Source organism: Crocodylus siamensis, chromosome 2 (genome assembly GCF_052110815.1).
Source record: "Crocodylus siamensis isolate JL-2025a chromosome 2, ASM5211081v1, whole genome shotgun sequence".
Lineage (NCBI taxonomy): Eukaryota > Metazoa > Chordata > Crocodylia > Crocodylidae > Crocodylus > Crocodylus siamensis.
Genome location: NC_143396.1, coordinates 278,808,056 through 278,830,873, shown reverse-complemented (window position 1 = coordinate 278,830,873; position 22,818 = coordinate 278,808,056). Strand labels below are relative to the sequence as shown.

Genomic DNA, 22,818 nt, shown 5'->3' with positions numbered 1-22,818 from the left:
TGAGGATTGGAGGAGGGCCAACACTGTGCCCATCTTCAAGAAGGGGAAGAGGGAGGACCCAGGCACCTATAGGTCAGTCAGCCTAACTTTCATCCCAGGGAAAATCCTGGAAAAGCTCATTAAAGAATCACTGTGCGATATGCTCGCGGAAGGGAAGATTCTGAATGACAGCCAGCATGGCTCTGTTGCGGGTAGGTTTTGTCTTACCGATCTCATCTCCTTCTACGACCAGGTTTCTCACCACCTGAACATGGGAGATGAGGCATACAGTATGTACCTAGCCTTCCAAAAGGCTTTTGATCTAGTATCCCATGATATCCTTGTGGGGAAACTGGAATATTGTGGGCTCAGCTGCTCGACAGTTCTGTGGGTGGGAAACTGGCTACAGGGTTGGACTCAGAGAGTTCTCATGAACGGATCTGTGTCGTCCTGGTGCGAAGTGGCCAGCGGTGTCCCTCAGGGGACTGTGCTTGGATAAAATACTTTTCAACATCTTTATCAATGATTTGGATGGGGGAGTGAAAAGCTCGCTGGCCAAGTTCGCGGATGACATCAAGTTACAGGGCAACGTGGTCAGGTCAGAAGCTAGGTTGCAGATACAGGCAGACCTGGACAGGCTCAAGAATCAGGCAGACCAGAACCAGATGAAATTTAACACTTCCAAGCATAAGGTGCTCCATCTGGGGGCAAACAACTTTCAACCCACATACTGGCTTGGTGGCGACAGCTTGACTTGCACCACGGCTGAAGGGGACCTCAGGGTGATGATTGACAGTTGCATGAATATGAGCAGTCAGTGCAAGGCAGTGGTCATCAGGGCAAATAACACACTGGCATGCATCAACCAATGCATCTCGTGTAATACTAAGTAAGTGATACTCCCGCTGTACTCAGCACCGGTGAGACCACAATTGGAGTACTGCATCCAGTTCTGGACACCGCACTTCAATGAGAATGTGGAAAACCTTGAGAGGGTCCAGAGAAGAGCCACCAGCATGATCAGGGACTTGCAAGGCAAGCCATACGAGGAAAGGCTGAGGGACCTGGGCCTCTTTAGCCTAAAGAAGAGAAGGTTGAGAGGGGACTTGATAGTGGCTTACCACTATATCAGATGAGTGCACCAGGAGCTCGGTGAACAACTGTTCACCAGGGCACCCCCGGGGAAGACCAGGACCAATGGATACAGGCTTAATACCAGGAAAACCTTGTTCACAGTCAGGGTGTCCAGACTGTGGAATAAACTCCCTCCAGAGGTGGTGCAGTCACCTACCCTGGAGGTTTTCAAGAGAAGACTGGACAGTCACCTCGCTGGGGTCACCTAACCCCAGTAGTCTTCCTGCCTAGAGCGGGGGGAGGAGAAGGGGGACTGGACCTGGTGATCTGCAAGGTCCCCTCCAGCCCCTAACGATCTATGAATCTACTCTCGCTTACAATATTTACTACAATAAATGCATTGGAACTGAAACAGAAACAACATTCTTGTAGTTTTGTGACATGTTGGGTGCTTTGAAACCATTTTAAGGGTGCCACTGGATACTAGAGGTGCACCAATACATCAGTCCCATATTGGATTGGCACTGATATAAGGAAAATTGACAATATCAGCAATTGGCTCAGTGGCAGCCTGCCCTTGCCCAGCGCACAGATCTGGGGGCACACACGCTCATGGCCTCCTGGGATACATGCAGCAGTGGTAGCCGCACACCCCTGTGGCCCTCGAATGAGTCGCTTGCAGCTCCATCCCCTGTCCCTCCCCAGCTGTGCAGCACCTGCCCCTGCCCACTCCTTCACTATGGCGCTGCGATCTGCCCCCCACAACCCGTTCCCTCTCCCTGTGCCTTTCCCCACAACAGACCCACGAGCCAGACACTACTCTCCAAGCTGCCGGGCCACATATTGGCAATCGGATCTGTATTGGCTGCTATGGCTCCTTGAAAATCAGCCATTGATACTGGCCCAAAAAATCTATCGGTGCACCCCTACTGGATACCATACAATTATTAGCACTGTTAAGGATGCAAACACCTACACGATTCACAGGATAAACCCAGATAAGAATCAGTGTCAAAAACATTTTGACTTGTTGTGGTCTTTCTGAGATCTTTGCAATAGAATAATTGCTCCATTATTTTTTCCTAGTCAAAAGCAGGTGACATTAGTTTTTGAATTGGGATGTTGTTATATTCAGGAGAGTTATGGAGAGGTACCTTGAGTCTAAAAAGGTTGTGAAGCCCTGACTAGGGTGCATGATTAACTATAAGCATACAAGTCATTCACAGAGCCTATGCAGCAAAGCAAAGCATTACACATTTAAATGCTTTACTGAACCAGAACTTGGATCAGAACAAGCAAAATATTAGGAGCAGGAAGGGAGAGTAAAATGGGACTTGTCCGGCCATATCACAACAAAGCAATAGAGTTTGATTTCAAATTCAACTGATACATCTAATAAAAATATTCCAAGAAATTCAGAAAAATGCAAAGAAATAAACTACCTCCAAGCTGGAGGGAAAAGCTAAATTCAATACTTTTAGTCACTTGGAATGACTTTTTATCTATTCTACCCTGACTATTTTAGGCGATGATGAAGTTTTGAAGCACATTTTATCCCTCCTATGGAGAGTGCTTCTAAATGAGTGTCTTTCTAATACTTAGTTCTTCCATTTAGGATAGAATAAGCATGCCAAGAACCAAAAGAAAATTAAACTAATGCCTTTTCACTCTCCCACATACCAGATCTATAGATTCTTCCTAGCAAAAGATAGCAAATGAATGGAAAACTTTTATGGGAACTTACCGATAATTCCACATTCCCCCTTTTGTCGCTTAGCTTCTTCCTCTGCAAGAAGTTTCTTCCTTTTCTCTGCCTTTGCAGCTTGTTCCTTCCTTTCCTGGTTTTCCTGCATTCAAATATTTAGATACAAGTTACACAGAACATCCATGAGAAAAATTTCATGGTCAAAATATTTGCAGTTTGTAATTGAAAGCTATTTTTTAAATGTCCATAATTTGATACACGCTGCTGGGCCTCAGTTGTTTAGACTTTGTGCTTTTGGGCGAGTGGCATAGTGAAATCTCTTCGGGACAAACTCTAGCCTTGTCTACATGGTGACATAGTGACTTAGTTTATTAACTATAAAAGCAATGACAATACAGTGGACTGAAATGGACCCACAGCAGCTTGTTATGACACTATCCTACTTAATAATAATGAATCCACATGGCTTTTTGTTATTTCAAACTAATCGCTTAGCAATCTGGGCAGATATTCCATGCTACGGTGCTCTGCCACTCTGCTCTGATTTTTCATGACACAAATGCAGAGATTCATACCAGAACCATAGGAAATCCAGGACTGGAAGAAAGGTCAAAGTCCCACGGTTCCTCTTTTAGTATTCAAGGCTGGTTTTGAACTGGTAGGAAGCAGTCAGAAGCAGGGAGCCAGTGCCAAGCACTGTGATGATGACTGTCATTAATATGAACTACATGACATGCAGACACTTGAAATGCAGGTGGATATATCTGTTTGGATTTGCATGTTCACAGGGCACTGGATGCCTGGCAATAAAGCTAATGGAAGAGGAGGAAACCAAGAGGTGACCTTTGCAGATTAACTACCTGAAGCAATACTTCTGGGCAAGATGGTATTAGCAGACCACCAGGATGACAAAGGCCAGTTTCCCAGAAATCTGCACAGAGCTCCCCCCAACACCCTCCAAAGCTGGAGAGGCAGACTGCTATTATGAGAATTCCCCTCCGTGAGAAACACATTACCATAATCTCGAAGCTCATGTTTCCAGTTAATAACTAACCAGTTTGGTGGTAATGCTGGTAGATCAGCTCTCGGGACAGTTGCTATAGAGATTTGCAGCGCTATAAGGACAGTACTGCTGTATAGTATCGACACTTAACAGTGCACAGGAGGTTAGGGATGGTTTTGAATAGAAAAGCTCTTGAACTGGACGGGAGCTATTGTTGGTGCACATGTTCTTTACTTCCTCAGCCAAAGTATTAATCAACAGGAGAGGATATTTCTCCATGGTAGTGCATAGCCTATTGATCAGTGTGAAAGATTCACCATTATTAAGTGGTCTGAAAAGGTTTATGATGAAAGAACTTCTAGAAATTCACACCTATTCGCTAGAATGAGGGAAATTCTGCTTCTCAGAAAATGTACTATAATGAAATTAATTTCTTCCTCTCATTCTGGGAGATGCAGTGAACTATTTACACCCACATCTTGCAAAACTGTTCACTGGATTCTCAGACAAAAGAATTGGCTTCATTTTATTCCGAGTAGCTACAGAATGTCAATAGAGCTTGCTTCCAATGCTTTTGGAAAAAAGGAAAGGTGGATGACAGTCTTATGGAAAGGCTGGATGTTTCTCATTATTATAGGCCTGCTTCTTTCTATACAACGTGTGAGACCAAGAGAGAAATTCTGAATGGTGGATAGAAACAGGAAGCAAAAAATTATTCTTTCAAAGTTTGACTGCCAGAGAGTGCCTCCCTGAAAAACAGCCTAAAAGGTACAAAAACAGGATCAGCAATCCATTATGTTCCTAGTTTGAGGCCCAGTCTGAGGCTGAATAATGCCCCATAATGAGTTTAGTGTGCTTTTATAAGCAAGTAAAACGGAAACAGTTGGTGTTATGCTATTTATGAGCTGGGCCATATCTAAGCTGAGATTTTCTGACACATTGTCCACAAACACATTTAATAATTTAACAAATGACACACAGTTGAGGTTTCTTCAATAAAAATACAAAACAACGAAACAACAAACTGACTGAAAAGTTAAGGACAAAGCTTAGGGAGGCATAGCAAAAAGTATTCACAGCACCTGCAGGTGATGCGGTCAGAAGCATTCTCCTTCTCCATTTCCTCTGGATTTGAATACAGTAGGAAGGAGGTATAATTAAAGTAACAGAAATGGTGGATCCATCAATAGGGCATGTTCGCCACACTCCTTCAACGCCTTGGAGCATTTGAGTGTGTGGTTTGACCTTTGTATCAAGCAGTATTTCATCACAGCTGTTTGCTTCTGCAGACACTCCCTCTCCAATGCTGAATACTCCAGTTCAATCTCTGAGAATGCTTCAGGCAGCTACAGAAGTCTGCCTTCACAGTCTACTGATGTGATAATAGGTCGTGGATCAGATCCTCTTCTTACCCCTCCCAAGTCATTCAGCAACCCCTCTTTTAATGATAACTCACTTCTTTACATAGCTTGAGGTGCCAAGGGAAATCAGAAAAGGTCCAATTACTGATTTTCCCCACCTTCATATTTTATCACTGGTGGAGTGGAGACTTTTTTGTCTCATAAATTTAGAATCCCATTCCCAGCATCTCAGCACTTCCTTTTGAGGTAGCTATGTTTTCAGCTTACTTCCTTGTACTACATATCAACAGATGGATATAGAAGATACGTGGTGTTGTTGCTATGAACCAGGATGTTCCCTGCTCACCGCTACCTGTACTGGAGATGGTAGTGCAGGTAGTACAGAAGGGGAATGCTAACTATTGGGGCAATAGCTAGGAGTTGCTTCGCCATGTAATTTCTGGACCAGAATAGTTCACACTGTCTGAGTCTCCCATTACTGCATCAGCTCATAAAATACACTGAAAGATTAACAGAATTCTTCAGGACCTGTTATATGCATTATATGTCTTCAGCTACCTCTGCCCTTTGAAATGTCCCTGTAGCTTGATTTGGGGCATTTATCTTCTGAACTCCAAAGCTGTGTAGAAGTGGAGTGCGCTGATGGAACTGAGCCAGTGCATCTTTTCTAATTATTTTGATAAACCTTCCTATGTCTTAGGCTATGATAAATATGATTTTAAAATATGTAAATCATTTCATTTTTGTAATTCCTATGTTGCTGGTGTGAGAGGGATGGAAGAGGCCGGAAGGAGGCAGAGTAAACAATTTAGAAAGGCAGTAACGATGTAGTCAATGGTTATGCTGTGCCATGCCAGATTTTAAAAAAAACAAAGGTTTTAACTCTCTAAAATGTTGCCATTTTGAGTATCTCTGGGGATATCTGCAGTAGGTGAAGGGGGAAGGGACAGCAAGCAAAAAGCAGTTTTGCAAAAGAAAATGCATACTTGCAGAAAGCATGGCTGATAGCTGCAATATTTATGGGGTTAAATGCTGTAGGGAAATAGATTTAAAAACACTTCAGTCTCTAGGCTGGATGCCGAGTACAGCAGGCTTAGCAGAAGCGGGGATTAAATGTCAACCAGGTAGAGTGCTCCAGAATGTAAGTGGGCAGCCTGCACCCAGGTTATGCAGTTTAAATCTCCTTATGCAATAGTACTGGCATACAGTACACAGGATGTACAGACACTATTACCCCTCACAGGCACTTTGTAGTGCCGTCCACGCGGGGTTCCTGCACATTGTCCATATCTGCTGCATCATACCACTCTCTTCTATCTTGATAATCTTCCTCCTATTTGAACTTCATATTATGTATAGGGCCAAGTGTGGCCTCAGTGGTTTGTTGGGGTTTGTCATGCTGCCTGAAGTGTTATTTGCCACATCACCTTTGGATGGGGCAAAAGGTCAATCTTGGGGATAGCTCTGTCAGGCCTTAGGTCAGCACAGATGTAGTTAGGGATCTTCTGGAAGGGCTAGACATTTTTAAATCCGCAGGTCCAGATGTCCTTCACCCAAGGGTGTTGAGGAAGCTGGCAGGGGTCATTGCAGAGCCCTTGGCCCAGCTGTATGAGCATTTGTGGTCATCTGGCCAGGTGCTGGGGGATTAGAAACTGGCTAATGTGATCCCAATTTTCAAGAAAGGGAAGAAGGAGGACCCAAGCAACTATAGGCCTGTAAGCCTCACCTCAGTGCTCAGGAAGATCTTGGAGAGAATCATCAAGGAGCATATCTGTGGGGGGCCAGCAGGGGAGATCATGCTCAGGGGCGATCAGCATAGGTTCATCAAAGGCAGGTCCTGTCTGACCAACCTGATTGCCCTTTATGACCAAGTAACTAAATCCTTGGATGATGGTGTCGCCGTGGACGTAGTCTTTCTAGACTTTAAGAAGGCCTTCAACATCATCTCTCACCCCATCCTCATCAATAAATTAAGTGACTGTGGCACTGATGCCTACACAGTTGCATGGGTAAAAAATTGGCTGATGGGGTGCACCCAGAGAGTAGTGGGTCATGCTCAACCTGGCAAGATGTGAGCAGTGGGGTACCCCAGGGCTTGGTCCTCGGGCCCGCACTATTTAACATCTTCGTTAGCAACTTGGACAAGGGGGTGGAAAGCACATTGTTCAAGTTTGCTGATGACACCAAGATGTGGGACGAGCTGGACACACTTGAAGGGAGAGAGAGGCTGCAACTAGATTTAGAGTACAAAAGTGGGGAGATGAGAATAGGATGGGGCTCAACGTAGACAAATGCAGGGTGCTACACCTTGGGAGAAGGAATCCACAGCATACATACAGGCTGGGGAGTTCCCTCCTTGATAGCACAGAGGCAGAAAGGGATCTTGGAGACTCCAAGATGAACATGAGCCACCAATGCCAGACCTCAGCCAACAAGGCCAGGCATACCTTGTCATGCATCCAAAGATGCATCTCAAGCTGGTCCAGAGAGGTCATACTCCTCCTCTATGTGACTTTGGTCAGGCCTCATTTGGAGTACTACGTCCAGTACTGGGCACTGCACTTCAGGAGGGATGTGGCCAGCCTGCAGAGAGTTCAGAGGAGGGCCACCCACTTGGTTAGAGGGCAGCAGGACAGGCCCTATGAGGAGAGACTGCGGGACCTGAACCTGTTCAGCCTCAGCAAGAGGAGGCTGAGGGGCGACCTGGTGGCTGCCTACAAACTCATCAGGGGAGATCAACAGCAAATAGGCACCAGCTGGAGTGATGAGGAACAATGGTAATTAGCTGATAGACAATAGGTTTAGGTTATAGATCAGAAGGCAATATTTTACAGTTAGGGTGGCCAAAACCTGGAACCAACTTTCCAGGGAAGTGGCTCTCGCCCGTACCTTGGGCAAATTCAAGAGAAGGTTGGATGATCACCTGTCTGGGGTCTTGTGAACCCAGCATTCATTCCTGCCTGTGGCGGGGGGTCAGGCTAGATGATCTGTTCAGGTCCCTCCTGCCCCTAGCTACTATGAAACTACTTGCGGGGGTCAGCTCTGGTTCACTTGCTTCAGGTACCATTGCTGTTTTGAGTATTCACTGGAATTAGTACTGAGAGCATCCCTTCCCTGTCCTTTGCTTTAACTGTGCCCAGTATAGTTTTCTGATGATTTTTTCTGTATGGGGCTGGAAATGGGAAGAACCAGGTAGATAAGTCCTCTGGTACGCCTCCCCTCCTGGGTTCCGAGTCCCAATATTCAGTAAGAAATTTACTCCCTTGTGTAACGTATCCATTTTACTCATCTGCTTTCATATAGTCCACATCATCAAGATAATTTTGAGGAGTGCCTGACCCATTAGAGTAGCTTTGCTGAATTTTTGTATCAGTTTATATGCTCATTTCTTGCCCACTTGCGCTGGGGATGAAGCAAGCACAGAGGTAGCTCTATTTGAATCCAGGGTAAGTCTACCTTGTTATTTCGGGTTGACACTCAGGTTACCCCTAACTAGCCCAAGGCACATGAGCAGCACCTTCCTGTCTATATTACCGTGTTCCAACTACAGACCAAACACAGAAGAGACAAGTTGTGGGCAGACTGATACCTAGCAGGACTCCACTTGAGCATCTGCGCTTGCCCTCTGGTTATGGGTAGTTGAGACAAAAGTAGAATACAGAAAGGTTGTACGTTGGATGATGACAACCTGCCTATGCTTTCAGTCTTTAGCTAGGGGAGTCCTAAACACACTGAATGGGAGGTGCATGGAGGGAGAAAATTGGCCTCACGTTCTGGTGTTCAGTACAACTTCCAGAGGCAGGCCAAAGACTATTTTAAGTGAATGGTCATCAGGTTTGGGCTCGAAGCAGCACTAGGTAGTGATGCAGACACAGTCCCACACAATGACGGAAGTGTAGGGTAGGCCATCTAAGGCTGCTTACAAATATTCAGGATCAAGATAAAAAATGGCCACACTATCTAAGGCAAGCCGGAATAGTGGGGTTAGCAAGTAGGGAGCTTGTGGGGGGTCAGGCAGGCTCTGCAGCGCAAGTGGGGTCTGTGGAGGAGTTGCTGGGGTCCAGGAGGGTTTGTCAAAATCAGGGGGACTCATGAGGTCCATGGGAGGGGTGCTCTCCCCACCACCCCCCTTGGACCAGGGGCTATTTTTAGCTCCTCAACCCCACCCCCCCATCCCCAGATGAATAACTCCCACTTCCTGCCTGCCCTTTCCCTCACCCTGACTTACTTGCTCAGCTCCTGGCCTTAGCAAATGCATGTAAAACCAGCACCTGGAACAGCATATGGGATGGTGGGGATGGGTTTGGTGGGCTCAGGGGGAGGGAAGCTGACTGTTTGCGGGGGGGGGGCGGCTAAAGATAGCCTGGTGCCAGGGAGATGATAGGAAAAGTGCGTCCCTGGGGTTAGGCCAGCAGCTGGGCTTTCCCAGCCTTAGAGCTATTCTAGGAACTGTACAAAGGTTCAGGACAGCTAGATTGGTCTAAGAATGGTCAACTGGATCTTAGTTAGATGACCTTGGAAGCAGGGTTAACTTGGATCGAGTCAGCCATTTTTAGATGGATCTAACTTTCTGGGAACTTCTGTACAGTTTGCACTTAGATTGACCTAACTAATGTAAGGTCTGCACCTGGGTGAACTAAGTTAGATTGGGTGGCCATTTTTAATGTGATCCAGCCTTTCCCTAACCTCCCTGAATGTCTGCACCTGGCCTCAGAGTATAAAGGAGTAGGGAGAGGAAGTCACATTTTCTTGTACAAGTGCTGAACTGAAATTACAATCTAGCCTTAAATGTTCACAAATGCAAACCACCTTTCGTGCCTTGATAAAGAGGTCTCTGAAGGTTTTCATCGTGTTAAAAACATCTTCTAGTGATAACATGTTTCGGTCTTCACAGAGGTAATCAGCAAGTTCTGCCTTCTTCTTTTCAATGGTGGCAATCTCCTCCTCCAGTTCTTTTGAAGCTTTTATACTGTCCTGAGACACATTTACAAAACACAATTTATTCAAGTCAAGAAGGGAAATAATCTCTTACCCAGAGGACAAGCTAGTGAATGGATTACACCAAGGTTTTTTTTGCCTGTTTTGTTTTTTTGAAAAACTGAAATAGAATTCCAATAAATTTCTTGCTTTGAAAACACAGTAATTTAGGTACCGTTAAAAATGAGTATGCAATATGATACTCTCCATACTGTTCTAGCAGGCATACAATTTTTCCCAGCAGAGTTCAGGGGAATGTGACTCCCTTCCTGACTTTAATTAGCGACAACTTTGCTTCTAGAACTTTTGTTCAAAACATGAAATGCTAAACTCTGAAAAATGATGCAATGGTGTATTGTTTATCTTGGGAATATATCCGTATATATTACATGTTCAGGTAAAGGCACGATGGGATTGAATCTGCGATTCATACAATCACACCTCCTGCCATGCCACACGTGCATGGCAGGAGACATGATTATGGGATTGCACATTAGATCCTATTATACCTTATAGCTGATGCAGGGGAACCCCAATCCCCATCTCCCCCTACAGTGGCAAGAAGCTCCTATGGCTGGGAGCCCCTCACATCACAGTTGAGGGGTTCCCAGCTGCAGGGGGCTCCATAACCTTCCCACCACCACGGTTTGCCACCGTGGTGATTCTCTTACCTGGGGATTTCATGCACCCCCAAGATGGGGGGAGTTGTCCCCGGGATGAGCCTCCTGCCCAGGGGTTTCATGCACCCCCAGGGTGGGGCAGAGGTGATTATCTTGCCCTGGAGGTTTCAGCCACAGGATGCTGCTGGGACCCAGAGTTCATAGCTGCTGGGGCTGAGTCCCTAGCAGTTGCGGGACTTGGAACCCCGGCTGGGCAAGGTGCACCCCTGGAGCTAGGACCTCTGTCAGCTGGTGGGTTCAATAGCAAATTAAAGCTAGATTGCAACTGGCTATAAAGTCAGTACACATTTTCAAGGTCTAATTTTACAGCCGGTTGGAGTTTTTTGTTGTGTGATAAGTACTTTGCACGTGCAGCAGGTCTCAAGGTAATTGCACCATAAACCACGTAATTGCATGATACCAGTAGTGTGTAGAGGAGGCCAAAGCATTTAGATCTGTTTAAGCTGCTTCTACTTTCTATTTAACTATTTTAAGTTAAACAGTCCAGGACCGGACCTGTAATGATCAATGCTTAAAAACATATGCAAAAATATTGCTGTTCTTCCAGAAGGTGAACAGTTTTTTGAAATTAAGTGTGCCACTTTCATTTTTTAACCAATATTCCCTTAATAATATATTATTTTTTCCATATTACTATGGTATCCTACATGTATAACAGACAATCTGTTCAATTCCTGTCTTGCCACCTGCTTCTCTGTTAAAAAAACGGGGGGGGGGGGACATTTTTTGGACCTCCCCCCACTCCGTCTTTAGACCCATTTGTGACCTGAGCTCTGATGCCGCAAGTTTAAAACTATTCTGGAAGAGGGAAGTGTAGGATTTAATCAGACCCATGCACTTACCTGAATAGATTTTCCATACTGCACTTTCAAGTCATCCCCTGATGAGGCTATATTATGCTCAATTTCCAAGAGTTTCTTTATATTGGCACCTGCTTCTGCCTTTACAATTTCAAAGTTGATTCTGCAAATTCAACAGAGACAGTAAATCGGACTGGGTGAAAACAATTAGCCCTTTTTGTTAAGAGATCAAAAGATCCTGCAATAACTGTTGTGGAGATGTAACTAGGAATTCAAGATTGGAAAGAACCACCTGGGTCAACATGTCCACCCACTGCTATTGTCGGCAACTACACAATACAATCCCTTTCATAAACAATCACGCTTCATCGTAAAACAAATGCATTGTTTACCTCCCCCTCCCCCCCATTAGTTCAATTAAAAGGCTATTTCAGAACCTCACTGGTATAATAGAGGCATTTTTCTGATTTCCAGTCTACAGGCCAAACTCATTGATCAAGTTGCTTAAATGACTTGATTATCATCACCACTAAAATTTCACTCCAGTACATATTGATCCGAAATTAGAAATTTAAAAAGTTCCTACCCTGCTATCTTTGCAACACAGTCAAGATCACTGGGAAGCTGGAGCAAGTCTGTGTGTTTTTTTTCAACTTCCTAAAATGTAAGCAAAAGATTGTTACTTTGCACGGGCAGTTTTATTGCCCACATATACAAGGACATACACACACAAGCTTAAGAGTTTTAAAAAGTCAGGCTTGAGATGTTAATGTTTCGATCTCCCTTCTTAGATGTACTGGGTAAATTTAACCCCTTATTAGCTTTCTCACAGTTGTACTCTGGAAAAGTGGTGCCTTGCTATTGGGGCTCATGTAGGATAAAACACTACATCAAGGAATGCAAAACTCTAAAATTCTTGGTTCAGAGATGATACCTTTTATTAGGTCAACTAAGAAATCACAAAAAAAAAAAAAAGGCTTTTAATTTTTTTTGCAATTTCTTAGTTGGTCTAATAAAAAGGTATCATCTCTGAACCAAGAGTTCTAGAGTTGTGCATTTCTTTTGGTTTCAGACCAACACAGCTACCAAATACATCTCTGACACATCTAAAGGAAGCATTCTACCCTACTTTCTTAATATTGCTTCTACACATTTGCAGTCTTTGGGCCCAAATCTTGTGCGGTGCTAAAATGCACAAGGTCAAGTCAAGGGTTTGTATAAAAAGATGGTTCAGAGCTCTCCTGTGCAATGCTCCGATTCCAGGGCTCTTTTGCAGTTACTTTGTTAACACAGTACAACAGCAACTCAATGACTGTTTAATTTCCTGTGACCATAATGCCTAAAAAGGAGGAGACAAAAACTAATATGGCATGGGAGCATGATCATACCTTCTCTCCAACCACAGCCCCTTTACTTTGCCTTACCAGTGCCAGGAGGTGGATTGCCAAAGCAGAGAGAAAGAGAAAACAAAACAAAGGACACCCACAAACCAGTGGCGTACCATGGGTCTCCGGCACCCGGGGGCCAATGCTTGCATTTGCACTCCCCCGGGGGATGACCCGAGCAGGGTGTGGGGGGGCCCCCACTCCCTTCCCATGGTACTTCCACAGGGAAATTAAACAGCATGGGATGGGTGGAGGCTGAAACAGGTAAAGAAACTTACAACCCACTGGGCATGGGGGTGGGCGAATTACACAGCGAACGTGGGAGGTGCTGCAGCCTCTCTGCCTGGCTCTGAAGGGCCCAGCCAGCACCCCCCACCCGCCTCACTGGTGCCTGGGAGCCATGTCTCCCTTTTGCACCCCCATCGGTATGCCACTGCCCAAAACATCTTTTTCAAACTCAGTGCAGGATCACTTTTCATTATAGAGTAGTGATTTCAACCTTTTTCTCTTGCAGACCTCTAAAAAATGTTTTTAATTGAAGTGCAGACCCCTTTGGAAATTTTGAGCAGAGGTGCAGACCCCGCTGAATTGCGTGTGGGTATTTGCACACTTTTGACTGATCATAGTAATCTTTTACAGACTCCCAGGGTCCAACGGTACACAGGTTGAAAACCACCGTTGTAGAGAGATTTCTCAGTGCTCCTGGTCCATATAAAACCATAGTGCAGTGCTAAGCAAGGATCCATTTCAGTAATAGGAACACAACTTTCTTTGCATTTGGCAACCAACATTGGAAGACTTGCTCTAGCTTTGGGGCAGCCTGAAATGAAGTGCAAAGGTTAGAGAAGTCACCAAAGAACTTCAAAGAAAAGGAAGAGGTCTATGATCTTTTTGGACAATACTGCATATAGGCATGATCCTGTTTATGCTGAATTCAGCAGCAAAGTTCTCATCAGTTTCAACGGGCACAGGATCAAATCTTACACATTTAAATGGAGGTGCATTTGAAAGTAATGCACGGTAGCATTAATACATCAGGAAACAGCACATCTACAGCTGACTTCAACATAAAACTGCAGCAGTACCTCCAAAATATGGTGGAGTAGCGTAATAGAGTTTTGGTTTGCTTTGGTGTCTGTTAATTTGAGCAAAGTGCTAATTTTAAAGCCACCAGCATCTCCAGTGTGTCGTCCCTAGAAGATGAAAAAAAAAAAATAAAAATCCTAGTTTCATTTTAACAGAACAAAAAAAAAAAGCTTTTACTATCCATTTTGTATTATTTTATACACACAAGAAATACTAGGCTACAATTATACTTTTTATCTAAAAATATATTGCTTTAAAAATGCTTACTTACATAGTTGAGAAAGTTTCCAACTTTAAGAATCAACCAACAGAAAATTGGCAGCCGATGACTAGTAAGAAGTGCTGAAAAATGAAAAGCAATCATTTAAATAAAATTAAACAGTTTGAAATTGGATTTACCTGAAATTTGAACCAAGATGGTACAAAGCTCTTATCTAGATAAATAGTTGGCATTTTTTTTTATTTTTATTTTTTATGGATTTCAAAACAAGCCAGGTGCAGGAGGTGTTCTGTGAATCTGTGTCAGGGCAAAAAGGAAGAAGAATAAATAAGAAGTTGAATCAAAAAGACATAAGCAAGACTGAAATATCAGCATCCGTGAGCAAGCTGATCTTGTTAAATCTACAATCTCTCCACTTATTGAGTGATCACACCAGAGGGTCCTTTTGCCATGAGATGGTCTTGAGCAACATAACCTCAAAAAGGCCACCGAGATTTTTTTTTTTCTGTCCACATTCCCTAAGGAATACAAAAAGAGAAGGTCTGCACAAAAGTTGAGTCTACCTTATATTAAAAGCACCTAGATATAGAATTTGGAACATTTTCCTCCCTGCTAGGAGAGACCTTTAGTAGGAGACAGCCAGCATCTCTAGCCTTTTAACCTACTGTTTTCTTTATCCATTCCTCATTCAGTCAGTCCATCTTAGAGCTACCCTGCACATGTTGCAATCCCGTACTAAGCAGAAATGGGAATCTGTGGCTCAACATCTACACAGGCTTCTTGATCACATAATAAAAGACCCATCTTTTGATTCTAGCATGTCACGCCATTATTTCAGTTCAAATAGAAGTGTATCTTCCTATAGTGTGGAGCACAAATCACTAATAACAACTTACTCTCACAGGCGATCCTGATCATTTGTGCTTTGGGCCGCAGCATATCCAAGAGAATTCTTGTCTCTTCACCCAACAACATGCATTGAATCCGCAAACTGTAGCTAAAAGACAAAGTCAATGTAAAAAATGCAGCAGGATTAACTGAACCATATCCAGGTTATTTCTGAATAGAGAAAGCAAAAGGGTTATTGTGTTCTATTTAATGCCCTCCCCTAAAGATATTTCTCCAACTAAATGGGACTCTAGATAAATCAAAGTCTTCTAGATACATTTCCAATAAATTCCCTATACAAAATTACAATATTTCTTCTAGAATGCCCATATAGGTCACATCACATTGTAGTCTATGCAATAAAACTACTGCCAATGATATGATGTTATTATCCAACAACTGTATAGCCCTGGGTAGGTTTATTTTGTTCTTAATAAAGAAGCAGTTTTGGCATGGATTGCTACCAAGAGTTCAGGATGTCCATAGCAAAAACATAAAAATTCTAAACCAGCAAAGAAAACATTTTAAAAGGGTAATCTGAAAGCAATACAGTATATGCAATTTGAAGGAAATCACATTTTTACCTAACTTTACAAAAGGCTTTAAAAAAACCCTCTCTCCAAGTGCAGGATCATTAAGCCGTCAGATTTCTTAGAGAACAGCTCTATGGTTTGCAGCGTGGCTATATTCCTGGTTTGTGTGAGGAGTATGGAACTACAGAGTTTCTGCTGATTTGTCTCAGTAAGGCAAGAACAGCAGGAAAGATGGTCAGTACTGTATGGTGCGCACACAGACCCAGTACATATTGCTAAGGGGATGATATGACCACCTCCAGCAACTAGTTTACCCAACAGTGGAGTCATCAAGCAGCCTTAAGATCCATTTGGATGGTGCTTAGATGTTCACATCAAGGCTGAAGTTAGTTAAGATTTCCCTTACCTAGGGACACTGAGGAGAAGGAGATAAAATTGATCTGCATTTGCTAGTTCTGATTTTGCTTTTTTGCAGGATTTCAGGCTCTCTATCTAACAAGGAACAAAACAGTTAGCACTATCAATTAAATTTGGTCTGTAACACTCCCCCGCGCCCCCTCCCACACACAAACGTAGCTTTTCAGAACCAATATGCCACCAATACTGTTGAAGTCTAGGTTCACAACACTTCTAAACCCAGGCATTTCCCCATTCTTCACCTGAAAACCCTCCTGAAAGCCTGCTTCCTCAGGGGGGACCACAAGTAGCCACACACTTCAGTATGACATTGAATATGAAATATTACATTATCATCATCCATCAGATTTACAAAGAGAATTAGGACCACCATACAAAACTGAGCCATAGCCATTTTCCAAACCTTTCAATGGGATATTATCCAGTATTTGTTTCCTGGTCCCAGACCCTGCAATAGGATGAATGTGGGAAGGCCCACTTCCATTATAGTCTAGATGCTCACTGATTACAACACACTTTGGCACAGGTGTCTACACAGCTGGATCCAGTAACTAGATCTGCCCCTTACAACAAAAGTCCTGAGATAGCAGAGACTGTGCCTTTATCAGTACCCCTGTGCAATATTTTCAAATACTATCAGTACCTCATGCTTTTCAGGCAATAGTTTAATCAGCTGCTTCAGAGCTTCTGTATCAAGCTTGGATGTGTCCCCTTTCCGAATCATGGTGACTATCTCTTCATTTGAGCTGCAGAAGAGAGGCTTGAGCTTAGAAGCAACAACATAATATAAGTAATATCTTGGACAGTGCAAACATAAAAGATCAAGCTCAGAATGAAACTTAGCTCATTTTTCCCTACCTCACATACCCATCATTATTTCTATGATCCTAGGTTTGGCAAGAAAATAGTGTTTTTCTTTGCACCACTCTACCAATAAAATGGCAAGGTTTAAAAAAAAGTTTAATGTAGTTTTCTTATTATTTTTGTACTACAGTCAGCCTCTGCAGTAGACTGAGGTGGCCTTATTTTTAGACCTCATATCCATTATCACTGGGAAAGATGCTCTCATACACACTCCTTTCAGTGAAGAAAAACCAAAAAAAAAGCTCTGGAAGAAAGAAACCCCAAACCATAGGGTTCTATGCTTAATGCCTTCTGACCTCATTTTCTACCCCAAACTTTGAGAAACAAGGTATATTTGGGATGAATTCTGGCTGCTCTAATTACAGTCCTGTGAAGCCCAAGATGTTGCATTAGTGTTGGTTTATCGTGCCTTTCAGAGTGGAAAGTAGAGATCCTCATGCTCATATCACTCAAATGGCAGGAGAGGCTCAGCTATCCTTGCACCACATCTAAGCCTCCATTCCGTTTTCAGGTGGACCTGTCCCCTAATTTAGGGACCAATAAAGGGGGAGGAAGCAGTTATATGTGGCTTACACATTATTGCTCCTCTCCTCCCACTCCCCTATTTCACATACAACACGGGGTAACAATGCACAAGATACATCAGCCCCAGGCTGACTTATCTTCTCTATAGAGCTGCCTTGGGGGTATAGTTTTCTCCTCTTCAAGATATCGCCTGGAATAGGGCTAAGTGGGAGTCCACTGAAGTGCATCTCCATAGGGGTGACTTTATTCTATGGAGGAGAGGGAAGGAGACCAAAATCCTTAGAGTGATAATTTAGGGATAGCCTCTATAAAAGAGGCTTTGTTGGCTAGCTATATTCCACAGGTCAATAGCCTACTGTGCAACAGGTCCCCACCTTGTGAAAAACAAGTCTGTAAATTGAATTTTGGCTCTGAACTACTGGAAGTCTCTCTTTAGAATGTAATTACTACACACATTTAGACTTTCTAGTTAGGATTTTCCAGTAATGTTTCATGTCATAAATTGATATTTATGTAAAAAATACCCAGCATATGTCCTGCTCTGAATAAGTCCTTTATTATTTGTGAAAATAGTCCTTCTTAAGCAGCGATCACACACAGTCCAAAACATGGTTTTATTAGCCCCAAGACAAATTGCCATGTGTTTTTTACTGTTATAAAAAGTAAAATTTGACTCATTACTAAAAATTCTTTAAGTTTATCTGAAGTATTTCTGTTGAATTGATTTCTATTTGCATAGCGTCCCTATATTATATTGTTAGAAGGTATTGGTGAAATCTTACCATTTAAATTGCTTCAAAAATATGTTCAAAAGGAGACTTTTCTTTGTATTTACATGTGTGACCTGTTTAAAGAAATACAAAATCAGAGGAGAAAAAAAAAATGAAGGAAAACATTTCAATAAAAAATTTAGAAGACAGCTCCTTGTTGCTAGTGCCTGACATATTCTTTCCTATACTAACAAGTACTCATCATACTGCAGAGATCAAGCCCAAAGCTATATACAGTGGAGCTCAGTATCATCATCTCCAGTTTACAGATAAAGAAACAGATACAGAAAGATTAAATCATTTATCCAAACTATTGGAGCTTGTATGTGGCAGCATGGAAAAGGGACCCAGATCCACCCACTTCAAACCGCGTGTTTGGCCCACTCAATTATTCTATCTAAATTTCAGTGGCATTATTTATTTTTCACTGCAACACAGTTTATTCCATACAATGTTAATCTAGCATGGGCACTGAGAGTGACTGTATCCCAAACTTCTTCACAGACTGCTAGGAAAGACTAATAAGAATGAAGAGTGACTTACGATGTAAAATATGGGAAACTATTATAAGTGGCCTTAAAAAAAAAAAAAGACTGCTTTCCACAATTAATTTTCTATGTAGTCTCCAAGACCCAGGACAACCAAATACCTCTTTTGATTTCTTTAGCTTAGAAACTGTTTTCTTCTCAGTACTGGTTTGTGGATCACAGAAAAGTTTCTCTAAGCTTGTATAATCAGGCTCTATAATTTCTCTGCTGTTTCTAGTCACTGACGCCCACATTGAATGACTTTCTGAAAGAGAGAAGGCATCAGACTAGCTACAGAGACAGCTAAACATGTGACACTTCAGTTCCAAGACACTGCTACTCGCTGGAAAAGAAACGCTCTGGTAGATGGATGAAGGAAGGAGAGAGGCACATTAGTCCCGGACAAATGTTAATTATTTAAGAGTGGCAGCTCCCACAGTGCAGATCCCAAAGGTTTGAAGGCTAATTAAACCAGGGAAACCACAACCACATGCTATTAACTGCACTGAAGGCAGGAGCCAAGCTAAATGGCTTTTCCCAACTTCTGTTAGCTCTCGCCGCTCTGCTGCATATCGCAGAGTTGCAGTGCGCGCACAGGATGCTGCGCTCCAATTAGGTTAATGCCTCTGTCTAGGATACTTAAAGGGCTCCCCAGGCTCAGGATCACTGTCTGGCTCATTAGGAACCATCTAGCTAATGCCTGGGACATTTGGAAAGCAAAGACAACCACCATACTGGAACTTCTCTAAAGGGTTTTGATCTCATTCATACCCAGCTAAATCTCAAATAACTTTACTGAAGACAAATGAACTTCTCTGGATTAGTATCCTTGCTGATGCGATAAGGATCTGTCCCAGGGTATTCATTCTTTCCTACCAAAATATTTGAACGACCTAGCCAATTCTTTTCCAAAAATACCAAACTGATCTTTTAAGAATACTTTTGATGCATTAGTGCTCCACTTTCTCAAAAGAGGTCCCCTAAGTAGCAACCTGGAGAATCAGCACAAAGCTCATGACACCCATGCTAACTTAAAAAAACAAAACAAAACACACAGGTTCTTGACATAAGCTAAAATGGAGTTTCTGGGATGCTGTAGCATTTTCAGTCCACGCATCCCATAAACACTCTTGAAAACAGGCTGGTGACATGCCTTCTGCCGGCTCAAGTAAGAATTTCACTTAAAATAATACAATGTTGAAGTTAATTGATGAATCCTCTTGGAGAGATGGCAAAGCTTTGTGGTACAGTAGGACTTCTAATTCAAGGATCTCACAGTGCTTTATAAAGACCAGTGAGGTCTCATAACCAGGCTTCCTGGTTTGTCTGATAAAAACATCCCCAATTTTTGGTTTAAAAAAAAGTAACCCAAAATCCACATTTTCCCATGATTAAAATGAAACACCACTATATCTATCTATCTATCTATCTATCTTCATGGAAAAATGGGTATTTTTATACAGAGGAGGAATTATGAGTAGGGATCCTAGTTTCCTCTGATGAAAAAATCCCCAAATTTGGTTTTAAAAAACAGGAACCTAAAATCCACATTTTCCATGAAGATCTATATCTATACAGCAATATATCTGTATCTATAGATACATAGTGGTGCTTCATTTTAATCGTCGGAAAATGTGGCTTTTGTGTTACTTTTTTTAAACCAAAAATTGAGGATTTTTTTTTTTAAATCAGAGAAAACCAAGATCCCTGCTCATAACCCCTCCTCTTCATTAACTAAATATTAATGCAGAAGAAATAGGTGCATAGAAGATAAGTGACTTGTTACAGTCACACTTGTAGTGGAAGCCAGGTACAGAATATGGATCTCCTGACTCTGCCCCATTCGTTTCCTGCAAGGCCATGCTCTCACATAACTTGCCCATTTAACAGGCAAGGGCCCCAATTTCCCAAGCTTCTCTGTGCAGTCGAACCCTTGCTTCAATGGTACTGAAAGCAGGTATCAAGGGCCACTGAATAGCTCAGCTTGCCTGACCAGGACCCAAACTTTGTCAGGGATATTTTTTTTCCCCAATAGCTGTGAAGCAAACAAGCAAGTGCAGCACTACAAGCACATACGTTTCACCGCCTCGGGGGGAAGCGTCTGCCAATCAAGCCGCTTCATTCTTAAGGTTGGGGTCTTCACCTTCACAGGGCAAGGCTGACTTGCATGTCCACAAGAGGGATCATCACAGACAGCATTACTGCATGGTGGGAGCAGTGGGGGAGGCAGGCCAGATATCAGGAGGGGTGGAAGGGGCATCCTCTTCTCAAGGGAAGGTGAAGGAAGGGGTGGGGGCAGAGGTGGTGGTAGCAGAGCAGGAGGTGGAGGAGTTTTATACTGCCCTTGTGAAGCTGAGCCGGTTAGTAGCCAGGAAGGTAAAGTGTTCCCTGAAGTACGTGGTGGCTGCAGGGGACGAGCTGGCCTTTCGGGAATGGGGGCTGTTGAGGCAGAGCTCTCATCTTTGCCTAGGGACCCTTCTTCTGCGTCCAGGTCAACCTGAATATATTTATTCACTGTTTGAACAGCTCTTTTCTGTACCGAGTTGCAATTATTTGGGTGCTTATTTGATAGCAGATTCTCCATGGTTTTCTGTCCTACAAAACAGTAAATAAATGAACCCAAGATTAATGAATTAACAAAGGTCTACTCTGCCAGCACCCACTGCAAGCTTCCATGTAGCAGCACAAATGCAGAGGCCTTTCTTTAAACAAAGCAAGGACGTGTTTCAGTGGGATTCAAGTTAATACAAGCTACATTTAAAGATATGCTCATCAAGGAGCAATCTAGCACTGTGACCAAAGTCAAGACTGCCCTGTAAACAAAGCAAGACCGCCCTGGTATCTTTATCATTATCGTCTTTACCCCACCCTCATGTCATACAACTTCAAAGCGAGAAGGAGGCATCATTGGAAAGTATCTTTCTGCTTTTCCTATTGCTCATTGTTTTCCTTCCCTATTACTTGTCCATTTTGGGGGGTCTTTCACCTGCTTCAAGGGCTGAGAAGAAGATAATATAGATCCTTCCCAGGGTGGTCCTAGTGATTCACTTACAAGGGGAAAAGATTGACAAAAGATATTACTCAGGAGTCACTTAATTTGGAGACCCAAGGCTCTCCACTGAAATTACCTAGATTAGAGAAGAATGAGGGAAATCATGGCTAATCCAGGGAAGTAGCCATCACAGAGGATGGTCTAGGGGTTCACAGCTGGGTTGGCTTGTTGCCCTAAAGCCAGGGGATGGCTGGGTAAGCTACAGAGAAACATTAATTTAAATAATATACTCGTACTCCCCTTTCTTTCTTTCTTTTTTTTTAAACTAGGATAGTCTTTTTTAAAACCTTTTACCGTATGTGACCGCTAACTTTCTTCATGTTTTCCTGTAAGGGACTAATCTCAAAGGCTCACCTCCTCATCACTCACTACTCTCTCAAAAAATGTGAATACATCAGAGAAGCAAAGTCACCTTTTACACCAGCTATATCGATACAACCCTGTCCTAACACCTTCATCCTGCATTTCCAAGAGAGAGTTTTATCAGCACTTTTGGACAACTTACAACTACCAATGGGTCAGAATGAACGATTATGATTTCTTGTCTTCACAGAGAAGTTACTTGCTAATTAGCAATGTCCCGGCTAGTCTTGTGAAGGGATGACTAAGACCAGTGCAGCTATGGAGGGTCTAAATCCTGCAGACACTTAGACACAAACCTAACCTCACGCCTATGAATAGTCCTGTGCAATTCAGCAGAACTATTACTTCCCCACAGAAGCCCGTACAGTGCCAGAGTCAGGTTCTGAATACGCGACTGAATGAAACCCTTGAGTCAACCCCCCCCCTTCCTTTTTTTTTTTAAATTAAAGCATGGTTTGAATAAGAGAGTGATGCACAGAGTGTGTGTTAGTAAGACACAGGCAAGGAAGAACCTATCACAGGGCTACATAGGGGCGATACACTTGTTTCAGAGATGGAAAGAAAGACTCATCAGGAAAGACAGCTTTGACAACCCACTTGAAAACCGTT

At 43.0% G+C, this 22,818-nt stretch overlaps 1 protein-coding gene across 1 annotated transcript in view; it reads right to left on the bottom strand.

Moving 5' to 3' along the window:
• The window catches only part of LOC149872263 (inverted formin-2-like), a 33,231-nt gene that overhangs the window by 2,439 nt on the left and 7,974 nt on the right, over window positions 1-22,818 (bottom strand). The window contains exons 2-13 of the mRNA XM_090035009.1: window positions 20,871-21,389; window positions 18,917-19,059; window positions 18,280-18,341; window positions 16,752-16,854; window positions 16,098-16,183; window positions 15,167-15,267; window positions 14,322-14,392; window positions 14,050-14,157; window positions 12,166-12,236; window positions 11,622-11,742; window positions 9,932-10,096; window positions 2,798-2,900 (exon numbers count right to left, since the gene is read on the bottom strand). Of these exons, the coding sequence (XP_089891135.1) occupies window positions 2,798-2,900; window positions 9,932-10,096; window positions 11,622-11,742; window positions 12,166-12,236; window positions 14,050-14,157; window positions 14,322-14,392; window positions 15,167-15,267; window positions 16,098-16,183; window positions 16,752-16,854; window positions 18,280-18,341; window positions 18,917-19,059; window positions 20,871-21,378 (1,642 nt within the window). The 5' untranslated portion in view covers window positions 21,379-21,389. The remainder of the gene's footprint in view (window positions 1-2,797; window positions 2,901-9,931; window positions 10,097-11,621; window positions 11,743-12,165; window positions 12,237-14,049; window positions 14,158-14,321; window positions 14,393-15,166; window positions 15,268-16,097; window positions 16,184-16,751; window positions 16,855-18,279; window positions 18,342-18,916; window positions 19,060-20,870; window positions 21,390-22,818) is intronic.